At 50.8% G+C, this 25,818-nt stretch overlaps 1 protein-coding gene across 2 annotated transcripts in view; it reads left to right on the plus strand.

The window, feature by feature from the left end:
* axin2 (axin 2 (conductin, axil)) overlaps positions 1-25,818 on the plus strand; it is a 36,803-nt gene that overhangs the window by 6,864 nt on the left and 4,121 nt on the right. Inside the window, exons 1-8 of one of the 2 annotated variants that reach the window (XM_035398694.1) lie at positions 5,909-7,932; positions 9,567-10,502; positions 14,049-14,198; positions 20,976-21,078; positions 21,570-21,710; positions 22,187-22,725; positions 23,835-24,023; positions 25,418-25,657. In XM_035398694.1, coding sequence (XP_035254585.1) covers positions 9,676-10,502; positions 14,049-14,198; positions 20,976-21,078; positions 21,570-21,710; positions 22,187-22,725; positions 23,835-24,023; positions 25,418-25,657 — 2,189 coding nt within the window. In that variant the 5' untranslated portion in view covers positions 5,909-7,932; positions 9,567-9,675. Of the gene's footprint in view, positions 1-5,908; positions 7,933-9,566; positions 10,503-14,048; positions 14,199-20,975; positions 21,079-21,569; positions 21,711-22,186; positions 22,726-23,834; positions 24,024-25,417; positions 25,658-25,818 lie in introns of those variants that run through there. The other variant, XM_035398695.1, reaches the window with a different exon arrangement.

Genomic DNA, 25,818 nt, shown 5'->3' on the forward strand with positions numbered 1-25,818 from the left:
TTTTTTTTTTTTGTCCAAAGAAAAGTCTGCCCTCTGCTGGCCACAAAATATACCACGATCAACAACAAACTGGTTTAACCAGGTAGCCCATCCAGTCCATCCATGAGCTAGCCAAGCCCAACACAGCAGCACTTTCAGGCTTTTGGACAATTATGCCGAAGTAATAATTATAATAATAATACGAGCAGGGGTTTGATGCTTGTGTTGAAAGAAATCACAGCAGAAATTATGGGTTTTGTGGCAAAATGACGCTAGAAAAAATGTCACACTGTCTACACAATATCACAATATAACTATAATCGCCCATTAAATTAAAGAAGGGCCCAATAAATATTTTGCGCCCCCCCCCCCCCAAATGCATCATACACCCAACTTTAATAACAACGTGTAAGTTTCTGTAGCAGAGATGTTTCCATGCCTACATAGAAACCATTTAAAGTTTAAATTACAGCTGACTTTCCTTAAATTTGGTCCTTTTAACCAGATCCCCAGAACCACCCGTAACAGAGGGATGAATCGCGGCCTGTTCTTTAAGGGTGTTAGCCACCATGTCCAACTTCAAAGCCTGTCTCAACGCCGCACTTCAACTGAGTCTCAGCGTGCTGCCTGCATGGCATCCGACTGCTGACAACTGCAGTCTTCTCTCTCCCCCCCTCTCTCTCTTTCTCTCTCTCTCTCACTCTGTCTCTCTCACTTTTTCTGTGGTCCCTCTCTCTCGTTCTCTCCCTCTCCCTGTGGTCCCTCTCTCTCTCTTTATCTATCTTTCTCTCTCTCCCCCTCTCTCATTCTGTCTCTCCCACTCTCTATCTCCCTCGTTCTGTGGTCCGTCTCCCGCTCCCTCTGTGACCCCTCTCTCTCCATCTTCCCCTCCTCCTCATTCATCTCTCCCTTCATGTCTTGCTCTTTTGTTGATCCTTCTCTCCTGACATCCCTCCCAACCCCAATTTCATCCCTCTCTCCCTCCATCCATCTCCCTTCACCTCTGGTCCTTCTCTCCATCATAAAGTATGATTTATTTTATAGCATATCATTTTGAAAAAGTGCAGAGATTCTGTGGTGCTGGTCCTGTTCGTGGCATAGAAAACACAAGCAGCCATTACTGCCAGTCTCTCTCTCTCTATCTCTCTGTATTCTCTGTTTTCTCTGTCTCTCTGTCTCTTTCCCTCTCTCTCCCTCTGTGTGTGTGTGTGTGTGTGTGCGCGTTCGTGCGTGTGTGTGTATGTGTGCGTGTGTGCGTGTGTGCGTGTATGTGTGTGCGTTCACACGTGTGTGTGTGTGTGCGTGTGTGCATGTGTGTGTGTATGTGTGCGCGTGTGTGTGCACGTTCGTGCGTGTGTGTATGTGTGCGTGTGTGTGTGTGCGTGTGTGCGTGTGTGTGTGTGTGTGCGCGTTCGTGCGTGTGTGTGTGTGTGTGTGTGTGTGTGTGCATGTATGTGTGTGCGTTCACACGTGTGTGTGTGTGTGTGTGCGTGTGTGTGTGTGCGTGCGTGTGCATGTGAAAAACGGCCATTCCCACTTCTCTCTGCATGGACTTCCCAGATAATAGTCCCCGATCCTCCTCGCTTGGTTTCACTTTCTCTCTGTTGTTCTCCAGAAATACTTGGGGCCTGGGCTGGAGATAAAGGGATAATCACTTCAAAGCGAAGTGCTAAGAGTTTAACCCCAGCGAGCTGGAAAAAGACGCAGCAGACAATACAGTTAATTGAGAGAGAGCGAGAGCCAATCGGCGAGCTTCCTCGGGAGGAAGAGAGGGAAACGCGCAGGTTTGGCTGTGCAGCAGCCCAAAAAAAAATGTCAAAAAAGCGCCCATCGGTCAGAGCCCTCTGACCGTGCTCTGAGGACACGACCACCACCACTTCACTGTGTTCCACTTTCACGTTACATGTACCTCCATCCAGTGCTGATTGTACTCTGTATCATCGTCTTGATGTTGTAGCTTGTCATGCCTCCTAGTTTGACTTAGCATAGGTTAGGTCAGAGAGTAATGTTCACTGTGTGAACTGGACTCAGTGTGTTCGTGGCTGTGAATAACTGCTGCAAATTGAGCATTGTACCTTATCGGACCTGCGTTTTTGTAGTTGTTCCAGTGACCGTCGGTATGCACTTATTGTACGTTACATTACATTACATTACATTATAGGCATTTAGCTGACGCTCTTATCCAGAGCGACTTACAACAGTGTAACCAAACTCAGGATCAAGTCCACTTAAGTCCATTGAATAAAATGTAGATAAAAAGCCTTTACTATAGTAGCATACAGTAAGGAGAAACAAGATAGTCTGAACCAAAAAAATTTTTTTTTTTTTTTTTTTTTTTTTTTTTTTTTTTTAATAGTTATGGGAGAGGGTTTAGGGAAGAGGAGAGAGGTATACAGAGAAGAGGTGCGTCTTGAGTTTCCGTTTGAAGGTGCTCAGACACTCTGCTGTTCTGACCTCCACTGGAAGATCGTTCCACCATCGTGGGGCCAGAACTGCAAAGAGTCGAGACCTTGTTGCTGCTCGTGTAGGGGGAGGAATCAGCCGCCCTGTAGTAGCCGATCGGAGCGATCTGGCCGGCTTGTAGGGTCTGATCATCTTCTGCAGATAACCAGGAGCTGACCCCTTGACTGCTTGGAAAGCAAGCACCAGTGTCTTAAACCGGATGCGAGCTTGTACTGGTAGCCAGTGGAGGGAGATGAGGAGGGGAGTGACGTGGGAGTCACGAGGGAGGTTGTAAACCAGACGTGCTGCTGCATTCTGGATGAGCTGAAGGGGTCTGGTGGCTGATGCTGGGAGGCCAGCCAGGAGGGAGTTGCAGTAGTCCAGACGTGACAGTATCGTTGCTTTGGATAAACAATGAGATCTCTAGGAATTGAATGAGGTGTAGTTTGTTAGGGTTGGAGTGAAAACCTACAGGACAGTAGATCTCTAGCTGTTGAGTGAGGTGTGCTTTGTTAAGGTTGGAGTGAAAACCTACAGGATGGTAGATCTCTAGCTGTTGAGTGAGGTGTGCTTTGTTAGGGTTGGAGTGAAAACCTACAGGACGGTAGATCTTCAAGAACAGGATTGGTTACCACTGGTATATACGCTTGGGCTACAGTCAGTATTTGTAAAATAATTTATAAAGCCTGAACCCCTATGGTTTCTGTGCATTGTTAAATAGACAACAAACAATCCTCTGATGGTTACACCAGGATAAAATGGTAGCAAACGGTGACTTAAAACAAGTAGATATTTTCTCCTCGAGAGAAGAAAAGTAAGATTTCAAGTCTCATTAGAGAGACTAAAGCACTTGTAATGAAAAGGAAGTACAGACTTTATTTTGCAGTGTGGGATTGATGTGGGCACGATGAAAAGATGCAACAAAGTCCCTTCTCTGTACTTTTGACGTCGGAAACTGGAAAAAGATCATACGGGCCTTGCCTTTACGCCCTGCAAAACAAGAGGTTGCAGTCGTGATGCGATCCGGTAGGTACTAATTTTGGTTCTCTACCTCCCACTAAGTCCACTAGTATAAATAGGCCTTAACAGTGTAGAAGCTACAGGACGGGGTTAGATGAGAAAATAATGGATGATAAAATGGTTTTGTGAGCCCCTGCAATACTGGACTCACTTCTGCCTTAAACATCTTGCCTCTCTTCTGTCTTAAGACTTGGCCATAGCTTTACTGACATAGACTTAGGACTTAGCCATAGCTTTACTGTGTGAACTAGACTTGATGTACATGGCGCTACATAGCTGCTACTTTATGATAGAACTGTACTTTATCTGAACTGTGTTTGTGTTTGTTACAGTGACCTTCAGTGCGCTCTTACTGCATGTCGCTTTGGGTGAAAGTATCTGCCGAATGAATGTAAAGTAATGTAACCTCTGATAACGTAGAGGAATCTGACTGTGGCTGTTTGAGAAGTGTAGTTTCTCAAAACAAACATGCTGCACGCATACCCCAAAAATATACCCGCCTCAAATTCATATACACAGCAGCGTTCAGTGTAAATGAAGAGCACTTTTGGTGCCGACTGGAGTCATATAAGCTCTATTATAGTTGATTTAAGACCAAAACTTTTTACTGTGTGTACATGTATACTCATAAATACTATACTTGTCTCGTTTCCTTCTGCAGCATGCACAGTTCAGTTTGTCCAGGGGGGTATTTCAGAAAGAAGGATCACAGAGTCAGCCAGATAACTGCCCTGAGTAAAACCTGGGGCAGATCTTTTTACTTAAGTCCGTGTCCCAGATTTGGGTGGGCTCCAGGTTTTACGCAGTGACCCAGTTAACTCATGAAATGCCCCCCTCCACCCCCCCCCCCCCCCCCCCGGTTTACTGTATTAGCAGGCGTTTTCAGCATGCCTTCCCAGCATGCATTTCTGTCAGGCCTGTCTGGGAGAAGGCCTGCTGCTGGACGCCAGCTAGCGACGCTAACGCAACCGCAGCACGGCTTCTACACTCACCTGTGAAACCAGCCCTTCCCTTTTTCTGTTCCTGTTTTATAAATCCCTCAGGGCTGCGTAATTACAGCCCATAATAAGGCCCTCGCGTTCCTCTGAACGTCCAACTCCCAGGTGTGTCCCGCTCCATTAAGATGGGGCAGGTCATTTTTTTAAGCAAAAAATAATAACAATAATCTGTTTTAGTTGGACAGCCCATCTGGCATCTGGCTGTGGTGGAGGGACTGTGAATTGAATTCTGACATGGCTGAAGGTGATTAACACTTGTGTGATGATGTAGAATAACCAAATGACAGACGCTAGTGTGTACTTGCACTCAGTGGCCGCTTTATTGGGTACACCTATCTAGTACCGGGTAGGGACCAAACCCCCTTTTGCCTCCAGAACAGCCTGACTTCTTTACGACATGGATTCAGCAAGGCACCGGAAACATTACTTTGGGATTTTGGCCTATGCTGATAGCACCACACAGTTCCTGCAGCTGTTTCAGCCGCACATTCATTTTGGCAAACCTCCCTTTCCGCCTCGCCCACAAATGCGCTCTGTTGGTTTGAGATCTGGGGACTGTGCAGGCCATTGGAGGAAACTGGAGTCACTGTCATGTTCGTGGAACCAGCTTTGTGACATGGTGCATTATCTTACTGGAAGTGCAGGGGCGACATAGCTCAGGAGGTGAGAGCGGTTGTCTGGCAGTCGGAGGGTTGCTGGTTCGATCCCCCGCCCTGGGCGTGTCGAAGTGTCCCTGAGCAGGACACCTAACCCCTAATTGCTCCCAACGAGCTGATTGGTACCTTGCATGGCAGCCTTTCATCGTTGGTGTGTGAGTGTGTGTGTGTGTGTGTGTGTGTGTGTGTGTGTGTGTGTGAATGGGTGAATGAGAGGCATCAAATTGTAAAGCGCTTTGGATAAAAGCGCTATATAAATGCAGTCCATTTACCAAGTGTCTGTTGGAAAAAGAGTAGGCTGTGGCCATCAAGGGAGGCATTTGGTCAGCCAGAGCGCTTAGGTGTGCTGTGGCACTCAAATGATGCTCTGTTGGTATCAAGTGGTCTAATGTGTGCCAAGAAAATGTCCCCCACATCATTGCATCTCCACCACCACCAGCCTGCACCATCGACACAAGGCAGGATGGATCCATGGATTCATGTTGTTTACGCCAAATGCTGACCCTACTATCTGCATGTCACAGGCAGCATTTTTTTCCAATCTTCAGTCATCCAGCTTTGGTGACGACGTGCCCACTGTAGCCTCATCAAATGGACTGCATTTATACAGCGCTTTTATCCAAAGCGCTTTACAATTGATGCCTCTCATTCGCCAGAGCAGTTGGGGGTTAGGTGCCTTGCTCAAGGACACTTCGACACGCCCAGGGCGGGGTTTGAACCGGCAACCCTGCAACTGCCAGACAATCGGTCTTACCTCCTGAGCTACGTCGCCCCCTCATCATCCTGTTCTTTGCAGTGTGTAGAACCCAGCATGGTCTTATGCTGCTGTAGCCCATCCGCTTCAAGGCTCAATGTTTTGTGCGTTCAGAGATGCCATTCTGCACACCAGTGTTGTTGTTAAACAGCTGTCAATTGAGCATTTGTTGGCCTTTCTGTTCGCTTGGAACGAGTCAGCTCATTCTCCTCTGACCTCTCTCATTAAGAAGGTCTTTTTGCCCACTGAAATGTCTCTCATATGATGTTTTTTGTTTTGTTTTGTTTATCACACCATTCTCTCTAGACTACAGAGAGTAGTGCGTGAAAATCCCAGGAGGGCAGCTGTTTCTGAGCTGGTGGAAGCACCATATCTGGAACCAACAATCATACCGCAGTCAAAGTCACTTAGGTCACGCGTCTTGCCAGTTTTTAATGTTGGATCAAACAACTGAACCTCTTCACCACGTCCGCATGGTTTACATGTTGAGTTGCAGCCATGTGATTCGCTGCTTGAAGGAGCAGGCTGTTCGCATTAACAAGCAGTTGTACCTAATAAAGTGGCCACTGAATGCATGTGTATCTGTGATAAACCAGGTAACCGTATATACTAATTTTTACTAACACGTGCAGTTGTTTTGGACTTACTACCTCACAGTGACCTATTCAATTAAGTTATACAACATACAAATGATTTTTTTTTGTGTGAAAAAGAACTGTGAGTGGACCATTAGATACCATACTGTATAAACTATAGATCCAAATTTTTTACTTTCCAGCTTAATTTGGCAGTTTAAAAAAATATATTTTTGGAACAAATTCATTTCCTCCTGCACTTGGTTCCGCAAAATTAATGTTAGACATCAAAGAAACAATGCCGCCTTTGAAGTATCCGCGGAAGGATCACCGCGCGGCTTCCTTCTAAGATCCCGGCAATGAAGCAATCCTCATATTTAAAAAGGGGAAAGACTTTCGTTTTCTTTCCTCTCTTCAGTGCATAAATTTAGATGTTAGGTTGAGAGAGTACAGTGTGTGTATGCCTGCAGCTAATTGTCAACTAATTAATGCAACACTCTTTATCGAGGCTAGAGAAAATCTTTGAAAAACTGATGTTTGAAATATTGCTTTTAGCCTATGTAGAGATTTAATTCTGCATGAAGCCTGGGTTTCACATGAGTCGGACATGTATTACTCCGTATAAATGGCTTTGCTGTGATTGTATCTCTCCTCTTTGTCCTATTGTTTTGTTTGAGAAAATCTCTTGACTGGGAGGGAAGCGACAGCGCGCAGAAAACTGTGAGAAAAAAACGCGAGATGAGCACGTGCGTTTCGGTACGATTCCATGAGAACAGCTTCAATTCCTCCTACGAGGAATTGTTCCTTCTCGTGCGTTCCGAAAAGGAAGGGGTTAAATAACGAACTTCGCAGGTCTTTAAGAAAGAGGCCTGTGTCTTTAAAGTTTATGTAGCAACAGAAGGATTGCTGGGATAATGCTGGGGCGGCAGATCACTTACTTCTGACGTTACAAAGCCTCGGGGAGTTGGCTCAAGATTGCTAGTCTTTGATAAGGTCCTTGCAACTTAGTAGCAACTTTGTGTTTCCAAAAATTATCGTAAAAAAACCGTTTTCGATCGCCTGTCGCAAAAATATTGAAGGTCTATCGACACAATACACACAGGGGTGACGATTGAATGAAGTGTAAACGTGTTACAACGCATAAAATGTCACATGTTCTCTTTAAAGAGGAAAAAAAGAAGAATTGTTTTGTATCTACCTTTCGGGACCAGGCCGTCGGTTCTTTACTTTGATGTCCGCAGTTAAACCTTCGCACAGTTAGTGTTGGAATAGCCTAGAGGAGGTCTACTGCTTGCTTTGACTGCCTCAAATACAGTTTGTAAAGAAAAGGGAAAACAGGGATTTTTTTCGGGAAGAAGGCACGTTAGATTTTTACCTTTTTTGCAACGAATACATTAACCGAAAGGACTGTAAGGGAACTGCCTGTAACTGGAGACTGTGGATTACTTTTTTAAACATCAAAATCTTCTGAGAGAAGTGTTTTTGAGGAGCAAACTCATGGATCGATGGTAAGTTGCAAGAATTTTGTTTTTGTGATCTTTACACTGACGCGCCTCTGGTTTGCTTTGATGTCCGGTCGGTTCGCTTTGAAGTAAACGCTCTGTATTTTTGTGTGTGGATATTTTTAGGCTTTGGATGGCTTACGATAATAGGACGATATGCTCGCTTGCCATTATCCCTATTCTCTTTTTTCGACAGGCAGTTTGCTGTTATTAAACCTGGGCTAATAGACAGGGGGGGGAAATAAATCGTAAAAGTGTGATGTTCACCGAATCCCACCCCGGTGATCGTAAGGAGGGGACTACTCGTGTAGCCTACTTCAGGGTCCGTCGTTGAATGGGACTGTGACTACCACCTTTTTGAGCTTTTAGGAGCTACCGGCCGTGATAAATTCACCAATTCTCGTATGTTTGGCACAATGCAAGGTTTTTTTTTTTTTTGGTGTCTGATTTTCAATTTCACGTTTAAAAAAGACGATGATAGCCCAGACAGGGTGCTCTGTTTTAGTATCATTTTGGTTTCTTCAACCGAGCAGGCTGCATGCGGAGCACAGTGCTGCTAGTCTACGGGATGTGCAATGTAGTACTTTAGACCCGATACTGCCGGATAGCGAATGTTTATACATTATACACATCTCATTTGGTGTATGATAACCGTACGGTCAATGCATCGCCATATATTTTTGTGTGACATGTAATTTCAATGATGATATTCTAGATTTTGTTTTTAATCGCAAATCATTTCGGTAGGCTACATTGCAAAGTAACTTTTGTCCATGATTATGACATCGGTATACACTAGTTTTTTTAATGTTTTTTTTTTTTTTTTAACTAAACAGTAATAGCTCGTTATATCCATATCTACGTGTAAAGACCATTAACGTGTTGAAGTGCCGGCCGCCGCTTCGTTTGCTAAGCGATGTGATTTGGTTTATTTGATGTATAAATATGCACACCCATTTACGCTGTGTTCTTGGCATGGCTGTCGGCTCGTTTTAATTGAAGGCGGACCAACGCGCGGCGCGGTTGAGTGAAGTATGTGTTCTGCGTAGGATACAGCGCGGGTTCGGCGAAATTAGAAGGCTTGTTAAATGAGGGCAATTATAAATATCAGGGCGGCTATGTGGAGTGAAATTGCCGCATGCATTGGCGCTGACTGTACAGGCTGCCAGTGCATAGGGAGCTTGGTTTCTTTATTTAATTGCTGCCACTTCACATTTTCCTGTTTTGACTTGTTGTACAGTTGGATTTTTTATTTATTTAAATCTTCTAGATATTATACAATTTCCACAAAAACAGACTGTATTGCACCCTTGAATTTCTATTTGTGAGAAGGCATCGGCCGAAATACTTTATCCGTTTTAGTGCAGACTTGAGTTATTGCGTCCTGTTCTTGCTTTGGTGAGTTAACCGGTTCATAATGTGTGTAACATCACAATACGCTACATATTAACATTTGCCTTACTATTATTTTTATTTCACGAAAAAGACTAACCACAGACAGCTGCTGTTCTCTTCCTGTCTCATTCTTTTTTATTTCCTTTCTGAAAACCTGCGAGGGTCTGCAAAAGACTGCACTCTCTGTGTCTCCCTTTGAAGTTGGGCGGATCTGGTTTTGATTAGATCAATACTTTCTGTTCCAGAGAGAAGACGGGGCTGAGTGGGTCCCCCGCTGACTTAAGAGGGTGAGGAGATTACGACCGCGCGCAGTGAAGCTGGGAAAGAGAGACGCGGCGGCGGGAAGCTGAAGCCATGAGCAGGGCGCTCGCGGACCCCATCGGCAGTAGCTTCAGAGAAGATGCGCCTCGTCCTCCGGTCCCCGGGGAAGAGGGAGAGGCGCCATGCCACAACCCCGGCAAACTTGCCACGATGAGAGCCCAGCACAAGGCTAAATCTTCTGCCCTCGCTTCACCGGTTGCCCCTGCGAAGAGAAACGAAGATGGGCTCGGGGAACCGGAGGGGAGTGCCTCTCCGGATTCGCCGCTTGCTCGCTGGACAAAGTCTTTGCACTCTCTTCTCGGGGACCAAGACGGTGCTCATCTTTTTAGGATATTTTTGGAGCGGGAGAGATGTGTGGACACTTTAGACTTCTGGTTCGCCTGCAATGGGTTCAGACAAATGGACCTCAAGGATACCAAAACCTTACGCGTTGCCAAAGCTATTTACAAGCGGTATATAGAAAACAACAGCGTTGTTGCTAAGCAGCTGAAAACTGCGACTAAAACCTACATAAGGGATAATGTTAAGAAACAGCAGATAGACTCCGCGATGTTTGATCAGGCTCAGACCGAGATACAGACCGCAATGGAGGAAAACGCTTACCAGATGTTCTTAACCTCTGATATGTACCTGGAATACGTCCGCGCCGGGTGCGAGAACCCGGCTCACGTCGGTCCCAACGGACTGGGGAGTCTCAAGTTGATGTGCGGATACCTGCCCACGCTCAACGAGGAAGAGGAGTGGAGTTGCAATGACTTTAAAAACAAAGCATTGGCCACTTCAGTGGTTGGACTGTCTGCCAAAGGACTTCGGGCTACCGCGTGCCTGAGAACCCTGGAGGCGCTCGATAATGGATACAGGTAAGACCTCGCCATTCGTGGGTTGACACCCGTACCGTTTCCAATTACGCGTCTGTTTTTAAAAGCTAATGGTTTCATTTAAAGTATACCGGAAATAGATAATTGTCCTTATTTTTTCAATTTTCTGTGAGTTCCAGGCCTTAGCGATATATATTTATTTAGCTTTCACGACATCCTGTACGTGGTGTATAATTCTTGTTTAGTCCTGTTGCTGGTCTATAAACCATATGCAAACCATACATTTTCTTGGTATCGTTTATACCCCAAATGGAAAATGTTTAGGCGTTGTTTGGAGACCTTTATTTGACATTGGGCTTTTCAGTTTAATGTCCTGTACTTCCATTTATACAGGGAACGTAATGCATGTCGTCTTCTGATGTGCTGTCACCTGGCTTTAATTAAGTTAGAGTTTAAGTTGGGGGTGGGGAGGGGTGTTGGGGGTGGGGGGGGGGGGGGGGGGGGGGGGGTGAAGCTGGTTTCCATTTTAAGTAAATGGTGTCTAGAAGGCGGGACTCTGCTGGCTTTAGCCGGCTTCCTGCGTCTTGAAATCATTTTGCAGATAGAGATGATCGTCTTCCACCGGACCGGAAGTTCACAGGGACATAGTCTGGCTCCAGCTATCAAGTGTGTGACTGATAGCGTGTCCAAGTCGCGTCTGAGCCGCACATCGAGGCCGTTGACACGCTATCATATAGCAAGTCCCGATGACGACAGCGAGGCTGTGAATCTAACATATAATGTACGTCATTATATTGTGGAAATATGAAAGTCCCCATTCATAAAATTCGTTGGTCGCCTCGATTAAATTCAGGTTATTGAGTTTATTGCCCTCATTTTCATTTAGAAGGGAATCCTTTTGATTTTGTTCAGCCGCCGTTTGCACCGTGACTGTACACTGTAGGTTCACCAGCGTTTGGCAAAGTCCAATAAGCGCAGTTTTTGTTGATCAGACATTTGAAATGGCAGACAGATGAGATGGCTGTGCAGGTCTGGTGCCCGGCAGATGTTTGGAGATCTGAGGTAAACAGCAGCGGGCACTCAATGGGACAGTCACGGGACGGCAGGGGAGTGAAGTTTTAACGGGTCCGTCTCGGGGACGCTGAGTATTTGCGCCAGGCTGTCGCACCGTTGGCCTTTGAGTACAGAAAGGACGTGTTTACCGTTCGATCGCTCGATCAGCGTGACCTTAATCTTTAATTAAACGCAGGACCTCAGGCCCCTCCCCCTTGTGCTCAGCACAGACTGTGCGTGTCACAAAAGTTCCATCTCCGGCATGTGGAACTAATTCTTCTTCTTTTTCTTCTTCTTAGTCATTCTAAAAGCACATGCGTGCGTGCGTGCATGCATACATACATGATGCACGAGCATGCACACACACTCACAAACACCCAGACACACGCACGCACACACACACACCTCCGTGTGTCGCCTCAGCACCTTCTGATCTCCTGCCTTTCTCTGTTTTATTTACCTCAAGTTTCTTTTAATCCCCTCTCTATTCCCCAGTAGCTTTTATCTGTCTTTTTTTTCTTCTAGTGAGATCCCACTGACAGAGTGCGCTTTGGAGAGAAAGAGAAACGGAGGAGGAGGAGGGAGGGAGGGACGGGGGGTTGGGGGGGGGGGGGGGTCGTGCAGGAAAGGCAGAGACTGGAAGTATGCGAGCCCAGCTGTGTTAAATACCTGACTCTGTGCGAGAGCTGCCAGAGGTCAGGTCTGAGCTGCCGGGGCCTGGGGCTTTAGTCATACTGTGTCTCTCCACACAGACTCCTGGCAGTAGGCACGCTCATAAAGAGGAGGCCCTCCTTCCCCCTTTCTCTCCTTTCTTTTCTCTCCCTCCCTCCCTCGCTCCCTCCCTCTCTCTCTCCTGCCCCAGCCGTAAGCTCAGGTTTTCATCCCCCTCCTCCTTGCCCTCTGAAGCAGGAATGCATCGCAGCGGGAGAGAGTGGGATGAGGGTGGGAGGGAGGGAGGGGGGGGGAGAGAGAGGTGGTGTGGGGTGGCGGGAGAAGGGGGGGAGGGAGGTGTGTGTGAGAGAGAGGGAGGGAGACGGAGAGATGTGAGACAGAGAGAGAGAACTGTGGTGGTGGTGTAAGAGAGATTGAGTGAGTGAGTGAGTGAGACAGAAGGAGAGAGACCAGCGGTGCTGGTAGGAGAGAGAGGGAAAGAGGTGGTGTGTCTGAGAGAAACAGTGAGAGAGAAACAGTGAGAGAGAAGCAGTGAGAGAGAAGCAGTGAGGGAGTTGCAGTGAGAGAGAAGCAGTGAGAGAGTTGCAGTGAGGGAGTTGCAGTGAGAGAGTTGCAGTGAGGGAGAAGCAGTGAGAGAGTTGCAGTGAGGGAGAAGCAGTGAGAGAGTTGCAGTGAGGGAGAAGCAGTGAGAGAGTTGCAGTGAGGGAGAAGCAGTGAGGGAGTTGCAGTGAGGGAGAAGCAGTGAGGGAGTTGCAGTGAGGGAGTTGCAGTGAGGGAGTTGCAGTGAGGGAGTTGCAGTGAGGGAGTTGCAGTGAGGGAGTTGCAGTGAGGGAGTTGCAGTGAGAGAGTTGCAGTGAGAGAGTTGCAGTGAGAGAGAAGCAGTGAGAGAGAAGCAGTGAGAGAGAAGCAGTGAGAAAGTTGCAGTGAGGGAGAAGCAGTGAGAGAGTTGCAGTGAGGGAGAAGCAGTGAGAGAGTTGCAGTGAGAGAGTTGCAGTGAGGGAGAAGCAGTGAGAGAGTTGCAGGCGAGGGAGAAGCAGTGAGAGAGTTGCAGTAAGAGAGAAGCAGTGAGAGAGTTGTAGTGACAGAGTTGCAGTGAGAGAGAAGCAGTGAGAGAGTTACAGTGAGAAAGGTGTCGTGTAGGGACTGAGATGGAAGGCAACCCCTGTGAAATAGCGCTGGACACAGGGCCCTGACACAGGCCACTGACAGAGAGCACTAACAAGTCAGCACGAACACAGGGCACTGGACATAGTCAACACTGACACAGAGCACTAACACAGGGCACTGGACATAGTAACACTGACACAGAGCACTAACAGAGTCAGCACTGGACGCAGCCAACACTGACACAGAGCACTAACAGAGTCAGCACTGGACACAGTCAGCGGTGACACAGCACTGGCACAGTCAGGATTGGATTCTGCACCATGGGGCACGTCGCTGCACCAAGGACCATCACTGTGCCCGCAGGGCGGCGGTGTTGTACTGGGCTGGGAACTGGGCTTGGAACCTAAAAGGTTGTGGGTTCGAATCCCAGGTTGGACACTACTACATTGTACCCTTGAGCAAAGGCACTTAACCTGCATTGCTTCAGCAAATATCCAGCTGTATAAATGCGTACTGTGTAAAAATGCAAAAGTCGTGCGAGTTGCTCTGGATAGGAGCGTCTGCTAAATGCACGTAGTGTAACTTTATGTCACCAGTGGGTGGGGGGGTTACACTCTGAGTACAGGACGCTGTGTGTTCCCTGCCTAGCGTGTGATTATCCTACGCTGCGTGAATGGCGTTTGAGTGGCAGTGTGAGGTCTGCGATGGATGGAGAATCTCGAGCCGGGTCATGTGACGTTGCCGCTGCCTCCCCAGGTCGTGCCGACGCGGCGTGGGAGGGGACCCCGCCAACCCCCGCCAGGCCAGCCCGGGGTACGCCTTCGCCCCGGCCTCCAGCGCCAACGACAGCGAGGTGTCCAGCGACGCCATGACCGACGACTCCATGTCCGTCACGGACAGCAGCGTGTGAGTGTCTCCCCACCTCACCCCTCACTCACTCTCCCCCCCACCTCACTCACTCCCCCCTCACCCCCTCCCCACCCCCCAACCTTACCCCCTCCACTCCCCACTCACCCCGTCACCCTCTCCCCACCCCCCAACCTTACCCCATCCACTCCTCACTCACCCCGTCACCCCCCAACCTTACCCCCTCCACTCCCCACTCACCCCGTCACCCCCTCCCTTACCCCCCCCACCTCACTCACTCCCCCCTCACCTCACCCACTCCCACCTCAGTCACTCCTCCCCCCCACCTCACCCACTCCCACCTCAGTCACTCCTCCCCCCCACCTCACCCACTCCCACCTCAGTCACTCCTCCCCCCCACCTCACCCACTCCCACCTCAGTCACTCCTCACCCCCACCTCACCCACTCCCACCTGGGTTCCAGCTTTTTTCCCGATACCGAAAGAAGGAAAACTTGCCCCTCGGGATTCGCCATCTGCAAACGGCTGGATGATGTGAGGGAGAGGAGGGAGGGAGGGAGGGAGGGGGGGGAATATACAGAATATACCGCTTTAGTATTTTTTTTTCTTTTTCTGAACTGAAATGTGAAAAAAGAAGCACGTTTTTCCAGCATGCGTTTTCTGGGCCGTGTCTGCTGCTTTGATGGCAGGCAGAGGTTAAAATATTTTCATGGGCTGTTAGGAGCAGATGTTGAAAGCTTTTTTTTTTCTTTTTTTTTTTTTAAAAAGCAGTTTGTTCCCAGACCCTTGCTTTCGGCTGGCGCTTCCTGATTGGCTGTTTGAAGCCGGTAATGAGAGATAGCGGCCGTCCCCGCTGGCGGGTCGCGTCTCAGATGGTTATATTTAGGAATGCCAGCGGACGGGGGGGCTCGATCGCCACGGTGACGGGGGGCAGGGCCGCGCCGCGGGCGGGCCGGGGCAGGGCGCACGGGGCGGGACGGGGGCTCGCTCATGGCGGGGCGGGGGGGACCTGCTCGCTTTGGGGTCGCTCTGCAGGTTGTAGCATCGACTCCCTGTTCGCGATCGAGACCCTGCTTTGGAGCGCTAGTCCATAGCAGTGCATGGGGGTGGGGTGGGGGTGGGGCGGGGGGGGTGTGGGGTGAAAACGCGGCGGCAGGAAGTGGGGCGGAGCGGAGCGGATCGCCGGGTTTTTGAGATCTTCGCCCTCGCCGCTATGCTTCAGACGGAGAACGGAAGAGAGAACATGGCCGCCATCTTATCCTGCTCCCAGTGTGCCAACTGTCCTGACTGCTAAATCTGCTCCCGGTGTGCTGACTGTCCTTACAGCTAAATCTGCTCACAGTGTGCTAGCTGTCCTTACAGCTAAATCTGCTCCCAGTGTGCTGACTGTCCTTACTGCTAAATCTGCTGCCAGCGTGCTGACTGTCCTTACTGCTAAATCTGCTCCCAGCATGCTAACTGTCCTTACTGCTAAATCTGCTCCCAGTGTGCTGACTGTCCTTACAGCTAAATCTGCTCTCAGTGTGCTGACTGTCCTTACAGCTAAATCTGCTCTCAGCGTGCTGACTGTCCTTACAGCTAAATCTGCTCTCAGCGTGCTGACTGTCCTTACTGCTAAATCTGCTCTCAGTGTGCTGACTGTCCTTACTGCTAAATCTGCTCCCGGTGTGCTGACTGTCCTTACTGCTAAATCTGCTCCCATTGTGCTGACTGTCCTTACTGCTAAATCTGCTCCCATTGTGCTGACTGTCCTTACTGCTAAATCTGCTCCCATTGTGCTGACTGTCCTTACTGCTAAATCTGCTCTCAGTGTGCTGACTGTCCTTACTGCTAAATCTGCTCCCAGTGTGCTGACTGTCCTGACTGCTAAATCTGCTCCCGGTGTGCTGACTGCCCTTACTGCTAAATCTGCTCCCAGTGTGCTGACTGTCCTTACTGCTAAATCTGCTCACAGTGTGCTGACTGTCCTTACAGCTAAATCTGCTCCCAGCGTGCTGACTGTCCTTACTGCTAAATCTGCTCCCAGCGTGCTGACTGTCCTTACAGCTAAATCTGCTGTGTGCTGACTGTCCTTACTGCTAAATCTGCTCCCAGTGTGTTAACTGTCCTTACAGCTAAATTTGCTCCCGGTGTGCTAACTGTCCTTACTGCTAAATCTGCTCCCAGCGTGCTGACTGTCCTTACTGCTAAATCTGCTCCCAGCGTGCTGACTGTCCTTACAGCTAAATCTGCTCCCAGCGTGCTGACTGTCCTTACTGCTAAATCTGCTCCCGGTGTGCTGACTGTCCTGACTGCTAAATCTGCTCCCGGTGTGCTGACTGTCCTTACTGCTAAATCTGCTCCCGGTGTGCTGACTGTCCTGACTGCTAAATCTGCTCCCGGTGTGCTGACTGTCCTTACTGCTAAATCTGCTCCCAGCATGCTGACTGTCCTTACTGCTAAACCAGCGAACGAGCTCAAAACTTCACCGTCCGCTTGCGCAAGTTCACACGCTGCTGACTGCGTCTGACTGTGACTGATCGTATCGGGCTGAGCGTGATTATGAAACGCTATCACACTCATCTTCTGCCGCGGTTCCTTTTTGGAGATGAAAGCGTTTGTAAGTACCTGCTTTGGTGTGGTGGTGGTGGTGGGCGGGGGTGGTGGGCCTTTTGAAGTTTTTTCCTCTCCGTAATTGATGGAGAATGTTGGTACGAAATAAACTTTGTGCAAGGTTAGCCGTGACGCTGCCCTGCCCTTCCGCCACCTCAGCAGTGTGTCTCTGTCCCTTTTATTGGTTCCATTTTCTGATAATGAAAAAAAAAAAAAAAAAAAATTAAAGCCGAAACGTTCGCGTGAGGCCTCAGGCTGGCGGGCGCTGAAGTGAGGGCCTGTAGTCGCTTGGCGGTGTGATTTCCTCCTGCTGGGCCTGGCGCGGCGTCCGTGGAGAGTTCCCACGGCTGGTGCATTCTGGGCCTGAGTGGACGTTACCTGGGATACAGAGAATAGGACAGTAGCCCTTTGAAGAGCAGGTTTTTTTTTTTTTCCCCCTCCCTAAAGCCAGTGTTCTAGAACTCTGTTGCTTTCAGTCGCCGGCAGTGATTGTGACATCAGCATTCAGAATGTTCAGTTAAGAACATTCTGATCACACATCGACTGATCAACTTACAACTTTAAAGGGTTAAGGAACCCCCGGTGTCCCTGTCTCTTCCTGCCCCCCCCTCCCCCCCCTCTTCATTCGCAATGGTGGCAGTTGCACGGGTGATTGACAGCGCGGGGAGGGGGGGAAAATAAAGTGGGCGGAGCATGACGGATTTAGCCGGATCTTTGGGCTCGGGGAGCTTTGGGGCTTAGTGGATCCTCGGCTGAATAGATCCCCTTGGGCGAGTGGGTCCCCCATAGAAAAGGCCCATCAAAGAAGTTCTCTTCAGCACAAGGATGGGAACTGCAGGCAGCCCAAAGCTGGGAGGCAAGCCCACTCGATTAAGCTTAAAGTGAGATGAATATTTTGGTGTAGCTGAAGTTGAGGACGGGGTGTACTGATGTGTTTTGGTTTCTAGGTGCTCCTCACTGGTGCTGGATGTGCCTTCCAGGTGTGGATGGCTTGTGGCCTTGTCTGGGCCGTGGGTTGTGTTTTTTTGTTGTGAAAGATGGTGGTGCCTGTTCTTCCTCATAAAGTTGTTAAGAGGCTTTCCAGTGTGTAAATACTCAGCTGTTTTACATCCAAAATAAAAGTTTTTTTGCGGGTGAAAACGGTGACCGGACCAGTCTTTCTCAGACTGGCTAATGGTCCCAGAAAACTGAAGTATTTTGGTTGTGGCGTCAAGCAGTTACTGACATGAATTTAAGCCATTCTGGCCTCTGGCCGGGCAGTTTGGTGTGGCTGCTACTCTCTTTGTGACCTTCACAGTTGTACCTGCTGGATTTGGCCTACTTTTTCCACATGAGCCGATCAAACCAAAATGTGTTGCATTGAACCAAACTTTTTAAAATGTTCCCAACTTGTTGGCAGTATTGTAGCTAGCGCTGGATCAGTAGTGTCAACAGACTTCCAATCATGGGTGTGCTGGAGAAATTTGCGAATATTGGTTTGGTGCTAGTAGACTCCTATGTAGCTACATCAGCAATTGTGCATTCACAAATCTGTCAACATATGTGGAATTTTTTTGTCTCGTGTATGTTCTTGTTAATCCATGGCTATCGTGCTACATAGCCGTAGCTGCAGCTACGTAAAAAAGATACTGGACATTTGAAAGCATGGGCAGACTGCACTGTTTACTGTGCATAATGGCAGGTGGGCTAGTTTGTAGCCCTGTCCATGTGTATAGAGTTTTCAGCTGGACACTATGTACCCCCCTGGGGTCCAACAAATTTTCTGGATGAAAGCGTTTTTTTCATGGACCTCGTGGTCTTAGTGTGAATACCATTTTAAGGTGTGCTCTGAAGCCTGGAGGCGATTAGGTTTTGTTTTTCATTTAATCTAAATGAAAATTCTTTTTTTTTTTTAGTCTGATAATATATATATATATTTTTTCTTTTAATGTTTGTGACAACCGGATGTGACAAACTGTTTTAGTGAGGGGGGGTAAACACCCTAAATGCTTTTATTTATTGTGAGACAAAGCTGGGGACAGAGTGAATCTGATTGAATCCAGTCCTGGGTGATTTTGGTGAGCAGTGCTGTGGAAAGGGAGCCTGTTTATAAGCGTCTGTGTGAGTGGAATCATTTTTATTTTCGATATGATGCCCCATCATTCCTCGGTTTTTCCCTTCCCTTCCCATCTCGGATTGTCCCCCCCCCTGCCCCCCCCCCCCCCGCTTGGATTAGCGAGACTGTTCATTATGGCTAAAAGCCAGGGTGCTAAACCAAATCTCATTTCAGATAAAGAGGAATACGTCAGGGGGAGGGGTGGAGGGGGGTGGGGGGGGTGTGGTACGGGGTATGGAGTGTTTTTTTTTTTGTGTGTGCTTATATCTTATTTATGGCTTTGCTTGGGCGCTAGGGAATGCTGGGCCGCTGACTTCAAACGTCACCTTATCTTACAAACCCGCGTTTTGATCTGGCCCGGATCAGAGGCAGCGCCGCCGCTTCAAAATGGCCTCCGAGCGGCTGGCTGGCTGGCTGGCTCGCGCGCACGGCCGCCACGGTTCAAAGCGCCGGCGACAAACGCCGCTCGGACCGCGCTGAGGCGCCTTCCAAGTTCTTAATGGTGGGGGGGGGGGGGGGAGAAGATGGCCCAGCTTAAGCATCTGATTCATATATCAGCCCAGGCTGGTTTGTCCCTACAGCAGAGGAGGATCGGTGTGAGTGTGCGTGTGCGTGTGCGTGTGCGTGTGCGTGTGCGTGTGCGTGTGAGTGTGAGTGTGAGTGTGAGTGTGAGTGTGAGTGTGAGTGTGAGTGTGAGTGTGAGTGTGAGTGTGAGTGTGAGTGTGAGTGTGAGTGTGAGTGTGAGTGTGAGTGTGAGTGTGAGTGCATGTAGAAGGCACACATTGATTGTTTTCCCTGCATGCAGTGTCTCTGTTGGGGTTTGTGTTGGAGTGGAGGTTCACACATGGGTAGTTTTTTTTTTTTGGGGGGGGGGGGGGTCCCTGAAGTCCTGACCATATCGGTGGGACCAGTTGCAGAGCCTTGCCCTGGGGGGGGATGCAGTGGAAGGCCCCTCGTGTTTACAGCGACGCGACAACCCCCCCCCCCCCCCACAGAGTGGACCTGCAGGCCCTGCCAGGCCATTTTGGGGGGGGGGGGGGTGGGGGGGTTGAAGGGGCAGTCGTGTTCTTCAAGCCCAGCACACTGGGGATTTTGGTGCCGGTGAATGTCCTTTTTGTGGCATCTATGTTAGGTTTTAATTAAGAGAGAAAAAAGGCTTTTTCCCACATAAGCATTTCTTCAGATCTGCACATCAGATATTTGCCTGAACTTTCATGTTGTCTCCCTAAGGAAGGTGCAGAGGTTCCACAATTTTGGGGTTCCTGAGCAAGGGCTGGACCATATACCACGATGATGACTATCGAATGCGATTGCCCATTGTGGTGTATTGCCTTTCTTTCTGTCTTTTTTTTCTTTATAACGTAAACACAGTTCTTACACTGTTCTGTGGGTAGTGAATGTCCAAACTTCAGAGGCAACACAAAGTGCTTCTGGGGTTAAAAAAAACATCACCACTTGACATCTATTGGGTGTTGATAAGACAGCCAGTCGCCAGAAAGGTCTTACAGCTTCCACGTGATTGGCAAAAACACATCACATGATCGCTTGAAAGCTGTATGACCTTGCTGCTGATTGGCTGTCTTATCAACACCCGTAAGCATGCCCCTGTGGCCTCTGAAGTTTGGCTGTTTATTACCGCCTCAGGCATAATTGAAGAAAAAAAGACAAAAGAAATGCAGTGGAGCACGTGGTAGTTTTTGCGTTTTGATAATTATCATTGTGGCATATGGCCCCGCCCCATCCTGAACGCTTTATCTACCGTTGCTAATGACATCGAGCCGAACTTCACTGCCTCGTCCTCATCCTCATCTTCATCCACAGCTTGTCTTGACTGGTTGTGGGTATCTGCCATATTGCTTTCACCTGTAGTAGTTCTTGATTGGCTGGTTTGTTCTGGGGTTTTAGTGCCCGTGTTGCAGGCTCCTGATTGGTTGGTTTATTTTGGGGCGTTCCCTGATAAGCCAGTTTATTTTGGGGTTTTTTAGCCTGTGACACAGGCTGTTCCCTGATTAGCTGGTTTGTTTTGGTGTTTGTGAGCCCGTGATTCAGGCTGTTTCCTGATTGGCTGGTTTGTGAGGCTCGTGATGCAGGCTGCTCACTGATTGGCTGGTTTGTTTTGTCTCCTGGCAGAGATGGCATCCCTCCTTACACGCTGGGCAACAGGAAGCTGCAGCAGAGGGAGATGCAGCGCAGCATGAAGCTCAACGGCCAGGTGACCCTACCTCACTTCCCTGTAAGTCCCGCCCACACCTCTCCTGGCTCCGCCCACCCTGTGTGTATGATCTATCTATATCTCTATCTCCCACTGCTCGACTCTGTCTCTCCCACTGCTCAACCCTATTGCTTGACTCCATCTCACTGCTCGACTATCTCTCTCACTGCTCGAAATTTTCTGTCCTCTTTATTTTTTCCTCTAACCCTAACCCTAACCCCCCCCCCCTTGGTTAATACACAGCTGTCATTCGTGCATGTTAGGCGTCTGTCCCCCTCGGCCTCAGTCAGGCTTTGAAGTTTCACAGGGGCGCCCTGAAGCCTTGTGACTTCAGAGCCGGTCCTGATGACGCCGGTCGGGCTGAGCAGCTCACCCCGGCTAGCGGAGGGGACGTTAGAACGAAGGAGGGAGTGGGGGAGGGAGGGAGGGAGGGAGTGAGGGACGGTCGCGGACGGAGCGGTTGTCCGGGGAGCAGCTCTCTCACCCCTCGGTCTCTGTCCCCGACCCCGCAGCGGACACGGCGGTTGCCCCGGGAGATGACCCCCGTGGAGCCGGCCGCGTTCGCCGCCCAGCTGGCCTCCCGGCTGGAGCGGCTGAAGAGGGAGCAGGACTCCATGAGCTCCCTGGAGGAGCGGCTGCAGCAGATACAGGAGGTGGGTGGGGCCTGGGGCGGGGCTGGGTGGGGCCGCCGGGGTGGGGCTACAGCAGATACAGGAGGTGGGTGGGGCTGGGGCAGGGTGGGGCCTGGGGCGGGGCAGGGTGGGGCCGCCGGGGTGGGGCTGCAGCAGATACAGGAGGTGGGTGGGGCTGGGGCAGGGTGGGGTGGGGCTGGGGTGGGGCGGGGCTGGGGTGGGCTGGGTGGGGCCAGGCTGGGGTAGGATGGACTGAGACGAGCAGGACCAGGATGGATGGGGTCGGTGTGGGTGGAGAGCAAGGATGGGCGGAGCCAGGATAGCTGGGAAGGGCTAGGCAGAGCTGGGTCAGGCAAAGTAGCTCTGTGTGAGTGACACATGAAAAGGCTTGTGGTGGTAAAGGGCATCTTTCTGAGCAGGGCAGGTTAAGTTTCGTGGCTGTGAAGTGACTCCATTTTGGTGAGGGCTGTAGCCTGACCGCATATCCCTGCCTGCAGGAAGAAGAGAGGGAGGAGAGCGAGCCGCCAGTCGGAGCCGCCCATCACCCTCCCCACCCCCTGGGGGCGCTGTCCTCCCCTGGCCCCGGCGAAGAGGACCCCCAGGCCATCCTGGACGAGCACCTCTCCCGCGTCCTCAAAAGCCCGGGCTGCCAGTCCCCGGGTGTGGCCCGCCACTCGCCCCGCTCCCGCTCTCGCTCCCCAGACCGGCAGGGGCGGGGCGGGGTGGGCGGGGCCTCGGGGCCCAGGGTGCCGCCTCCCCCCGCGTGCTCCGCCCCGAGGTCCTTCCCGCTCCCGGCCTGCGGGGCCGGCGGGGCCTCCGGGGTCTACCTGCCCAAACAGGCCACCAGGCACGTCCACCACCACTACATCCACCACCGCGCCGGGCCCCGCACCCAGGAGCAGGTGGAGGCCGAGGCCGCCCGCCGCGTGCAGAGCCTCTGCCTTCCCGCCGTCGCCCCCGGCGACTACTGCGCCTTCCCCAGGTGCCGGAGCCACGGCAACGAGCCCTGCTGCAGCCCCGGAGAGACCCCCACGAGGTGAGCACATGGGACGGTCTCTCTTACTGGGGCGGTCTCTCTTATCAGGACGGTCTCTCTTACTGGGACGGTCTCTCTTACTGGGACAGTCTCTCTTATCAGGATGGTCTCTCTTACTGGGGCAGTCTCTCTTACCAGGATGGTCTGTCTTACTGGGGCGGTCTCTCTTACTGGGGCGGTCTCTCTTACCAGGATGGTCTGTCTTACTGGGGCGGTCTCTCTTACCAGGATGGTCTGTCTTACCGGGATGGTCTCTCTAACTGGGGCAGTCTCTCTTCCTGGGACGGTCTCTCTTACCAGGGCAGTCTCTCTTACCGGGGTGGTCTCTCTTACTGGGACGATCTCTCTTACCGGGCGGTCTCTCTTATGGGGATGGTCTCTCTTACTGGGGCGGTCTCTCTTACCGGGCGGTCTCTCTTACGGGGATGGTCTCTCTTACTGGGGCGGTCTCTCTTACCGGGCGGTCTCTCTTACGGGGATGGTCTCTCTTACTGGGGCGGTCTCTCTTACCGGGCGGTCTCTCTTACCGGGGCAGTCTCTCTTACGGGGATGGTCTCTCTTACTGGGGCGGTCTCTCTTACGGGGATGGTCTCTCTTACTGGGGCGGTCTCTCTTACGGGGATGGTCTCTCTTACTGGGGCGGTCTCTCTTACCGGGGTGGTCTCTCTTACCGGGACGGTCTCTCTTACCGGGACGGTATCTCTTACGGGGATGGTCTCTCTTACCGGGATGGTCTCTCTTACTGGGACGGTCTCTCTTACCAGGATGGTCTCTCTTACCAGGGCGGTCTCTCTTACCGGGATGGTCTCTCTTACTGGGACGGTCTCTCTTACTGGGGCAGTCTCTCTTACCGGGATGGTCTCTCTTACCGGGACGGTCTCTCTTACCATAAAAATGGGTGGTTTGAGTGGTGTTGAGTGAATTAAGGTTGTGAAGGGTGGGGTTGAGTGGATTAAGGTTGTGAAGGGTGGGGTTGAGTGGATTGAGGGTATTGGCCAAGTCCAGGTGAATGTAGCCAATTAGAGCTCATTTTAAGCAACAGGGCAGGGTTGTTGGTCTGGAACTGTATTTAATGCGTGTGTGTGTGTGTGTGTGTTTGCGTCTTTCAGCGACAGGCGTTCCTGCTCTTTGTCCAAGCGCGTGTGCAAAGCTGGCGAGGGGGGGGCCCAGCTGAACGGGGAGGGGGGCAGGGGAGGGGTCGCGCCCCTGCAGCTGCCCGCCGACAGCACAGACCGCTCCCAGAACGTGTGGCAGTGGATCCTGGACAGCGACAGACAGAGCAAACACAAGCCCCACAGGTGAGGGTAGGCCACACCCATATCACACACACCGCACCATAACAGGACACACAGGTGAGGGTAGGCCACACCCATATCACACAAACCGCACCATAACAGGACACACAGGTGAGAGTAGGCCACACCCATATCACACAAACCGCACCATAACAGGACACACAGGTGAGAGCAGGCCACGCCCATATCACACAAACCGCACCATAACAGGACACACAGGTGAGAGCTGGCCACGCCCATATCACACACACCGCACCATAACAGGACACACAGGTGAGAGCTGGCCCCACCCATATCACACAAACCGCACCATAACACGACACACAGGTGAGGGTAGGCCACACCCATATCACACACACCGCACCATAACAGGACACACAGGTGAGAGCAGGCCCCACCCATATCACACAATCTGCACCATAACAGGACACACAGGTGAGAGCAGGCCCCACCCATATCACACAATCTGCACCATAACAGGACACACAGGTGAGGGTAGGCCACACCCATATCACACACACCGCACCATAACAGGACACACAGGTGAGAGCAGGCCCCACCCATATCACACAATCTGCACCATAACAGGACACACAGGTGAGAGCAGGCCACGCCCATATCACACACACCGCACCCACATCAGGACAAACAGGTGAGAGCTGGCCCCACCCATATCACACAATCCGCACCATAACAGGACACACAGGTGAGAGCAGGCCACGCCCATATCACACACACCGCACCCACATCAGGACAAACAGGTGAGAGCTGGCCCCACCCATATCACACAAACCGCACCATAACAGGACACACAGGTGAGAGCTGGCCACACCCATATCACACACACCGCACCATAACAGGACACACAGGTGAGAGCAGGCCCCGCCCATATCACACAAACCGCACCATAACACGACACACAGGTGAGAGCAGGCCCCGCCCATATCACACAAACCGCACCATAACACGACACACAGGTGAGAGCAGGCCACGCCCATATCACACACAAACTGCACCATAACAGGACACACAGGTGAGAGCTGGCCCCACCCATATCACACAAACCGCACCCACATCAGGACAAACAGGTGACATCTGGCCCCACCCATATCGCTCACACACCTGAAAGGCACCTGGAATACAGCCCAATAAAGCACTCTTAACCATAGTGATGATAAATTTTATTTTAGTATGGTATTTATTATTTTTATGGTATTTTAGTATTTAGTATTTCCTGTTTCCTGTATCACGTGTGCAGTAGTATTTCCTGTTTCCTGTATCACGTGTGCAGTAGTGTTTCCTGTTTCCTGTGTCACATGCACAGTAGTACTTCCTGTTCCCCGTGTCCTATACAGAGTAGCATTTCCTGTGCTAATTCGGTCGTCTCACCCTTACAGCGCGCAGGGCCCTAAAAAGGGGTGCAGCGTGGACCCCTCCTGCCGGACGTCCCTGGGGCGCGTGTTCACCTGGGGAGGGGGTGGGGGGCCAGGCCTCAGCGGCCACGCCCGCGTGCACCAGCCCAGCCAGCCCTTCATCCAGGACCCGGCCATGCCCCCCCTCTCCCCCCCCAACACCCTGGCCCAGCTGGAGGAGGCCTGTCGCCGCCTGGAGGAGGTGTCCAAACCGCCCAAACAGAGGTACACACACACACCCAAACCACCCAAACAGAGGTACACACACACACACACACACACACCCAAACCACCCAAACAGAGGTACGCACACACACACACACACCCAAACCACCCAAACAGAGGTACACACACAAACGCGCGCGCACACACCCAAACCACCCAAA

This window comes from Anguilla anguilla, chromosome 17, assembly GCF_013347855.1.
Source record: "Anguilla anguilla isolate fAngAng1 chromosome 17, fAngAng1.pri, whole genome shotgun sequence".
NCBI lineage: Eukaryota > Metazoa > Chordata > Actinopteri > Anguilliformes > Anguillidae > Anguilla > Anguilla anguilla.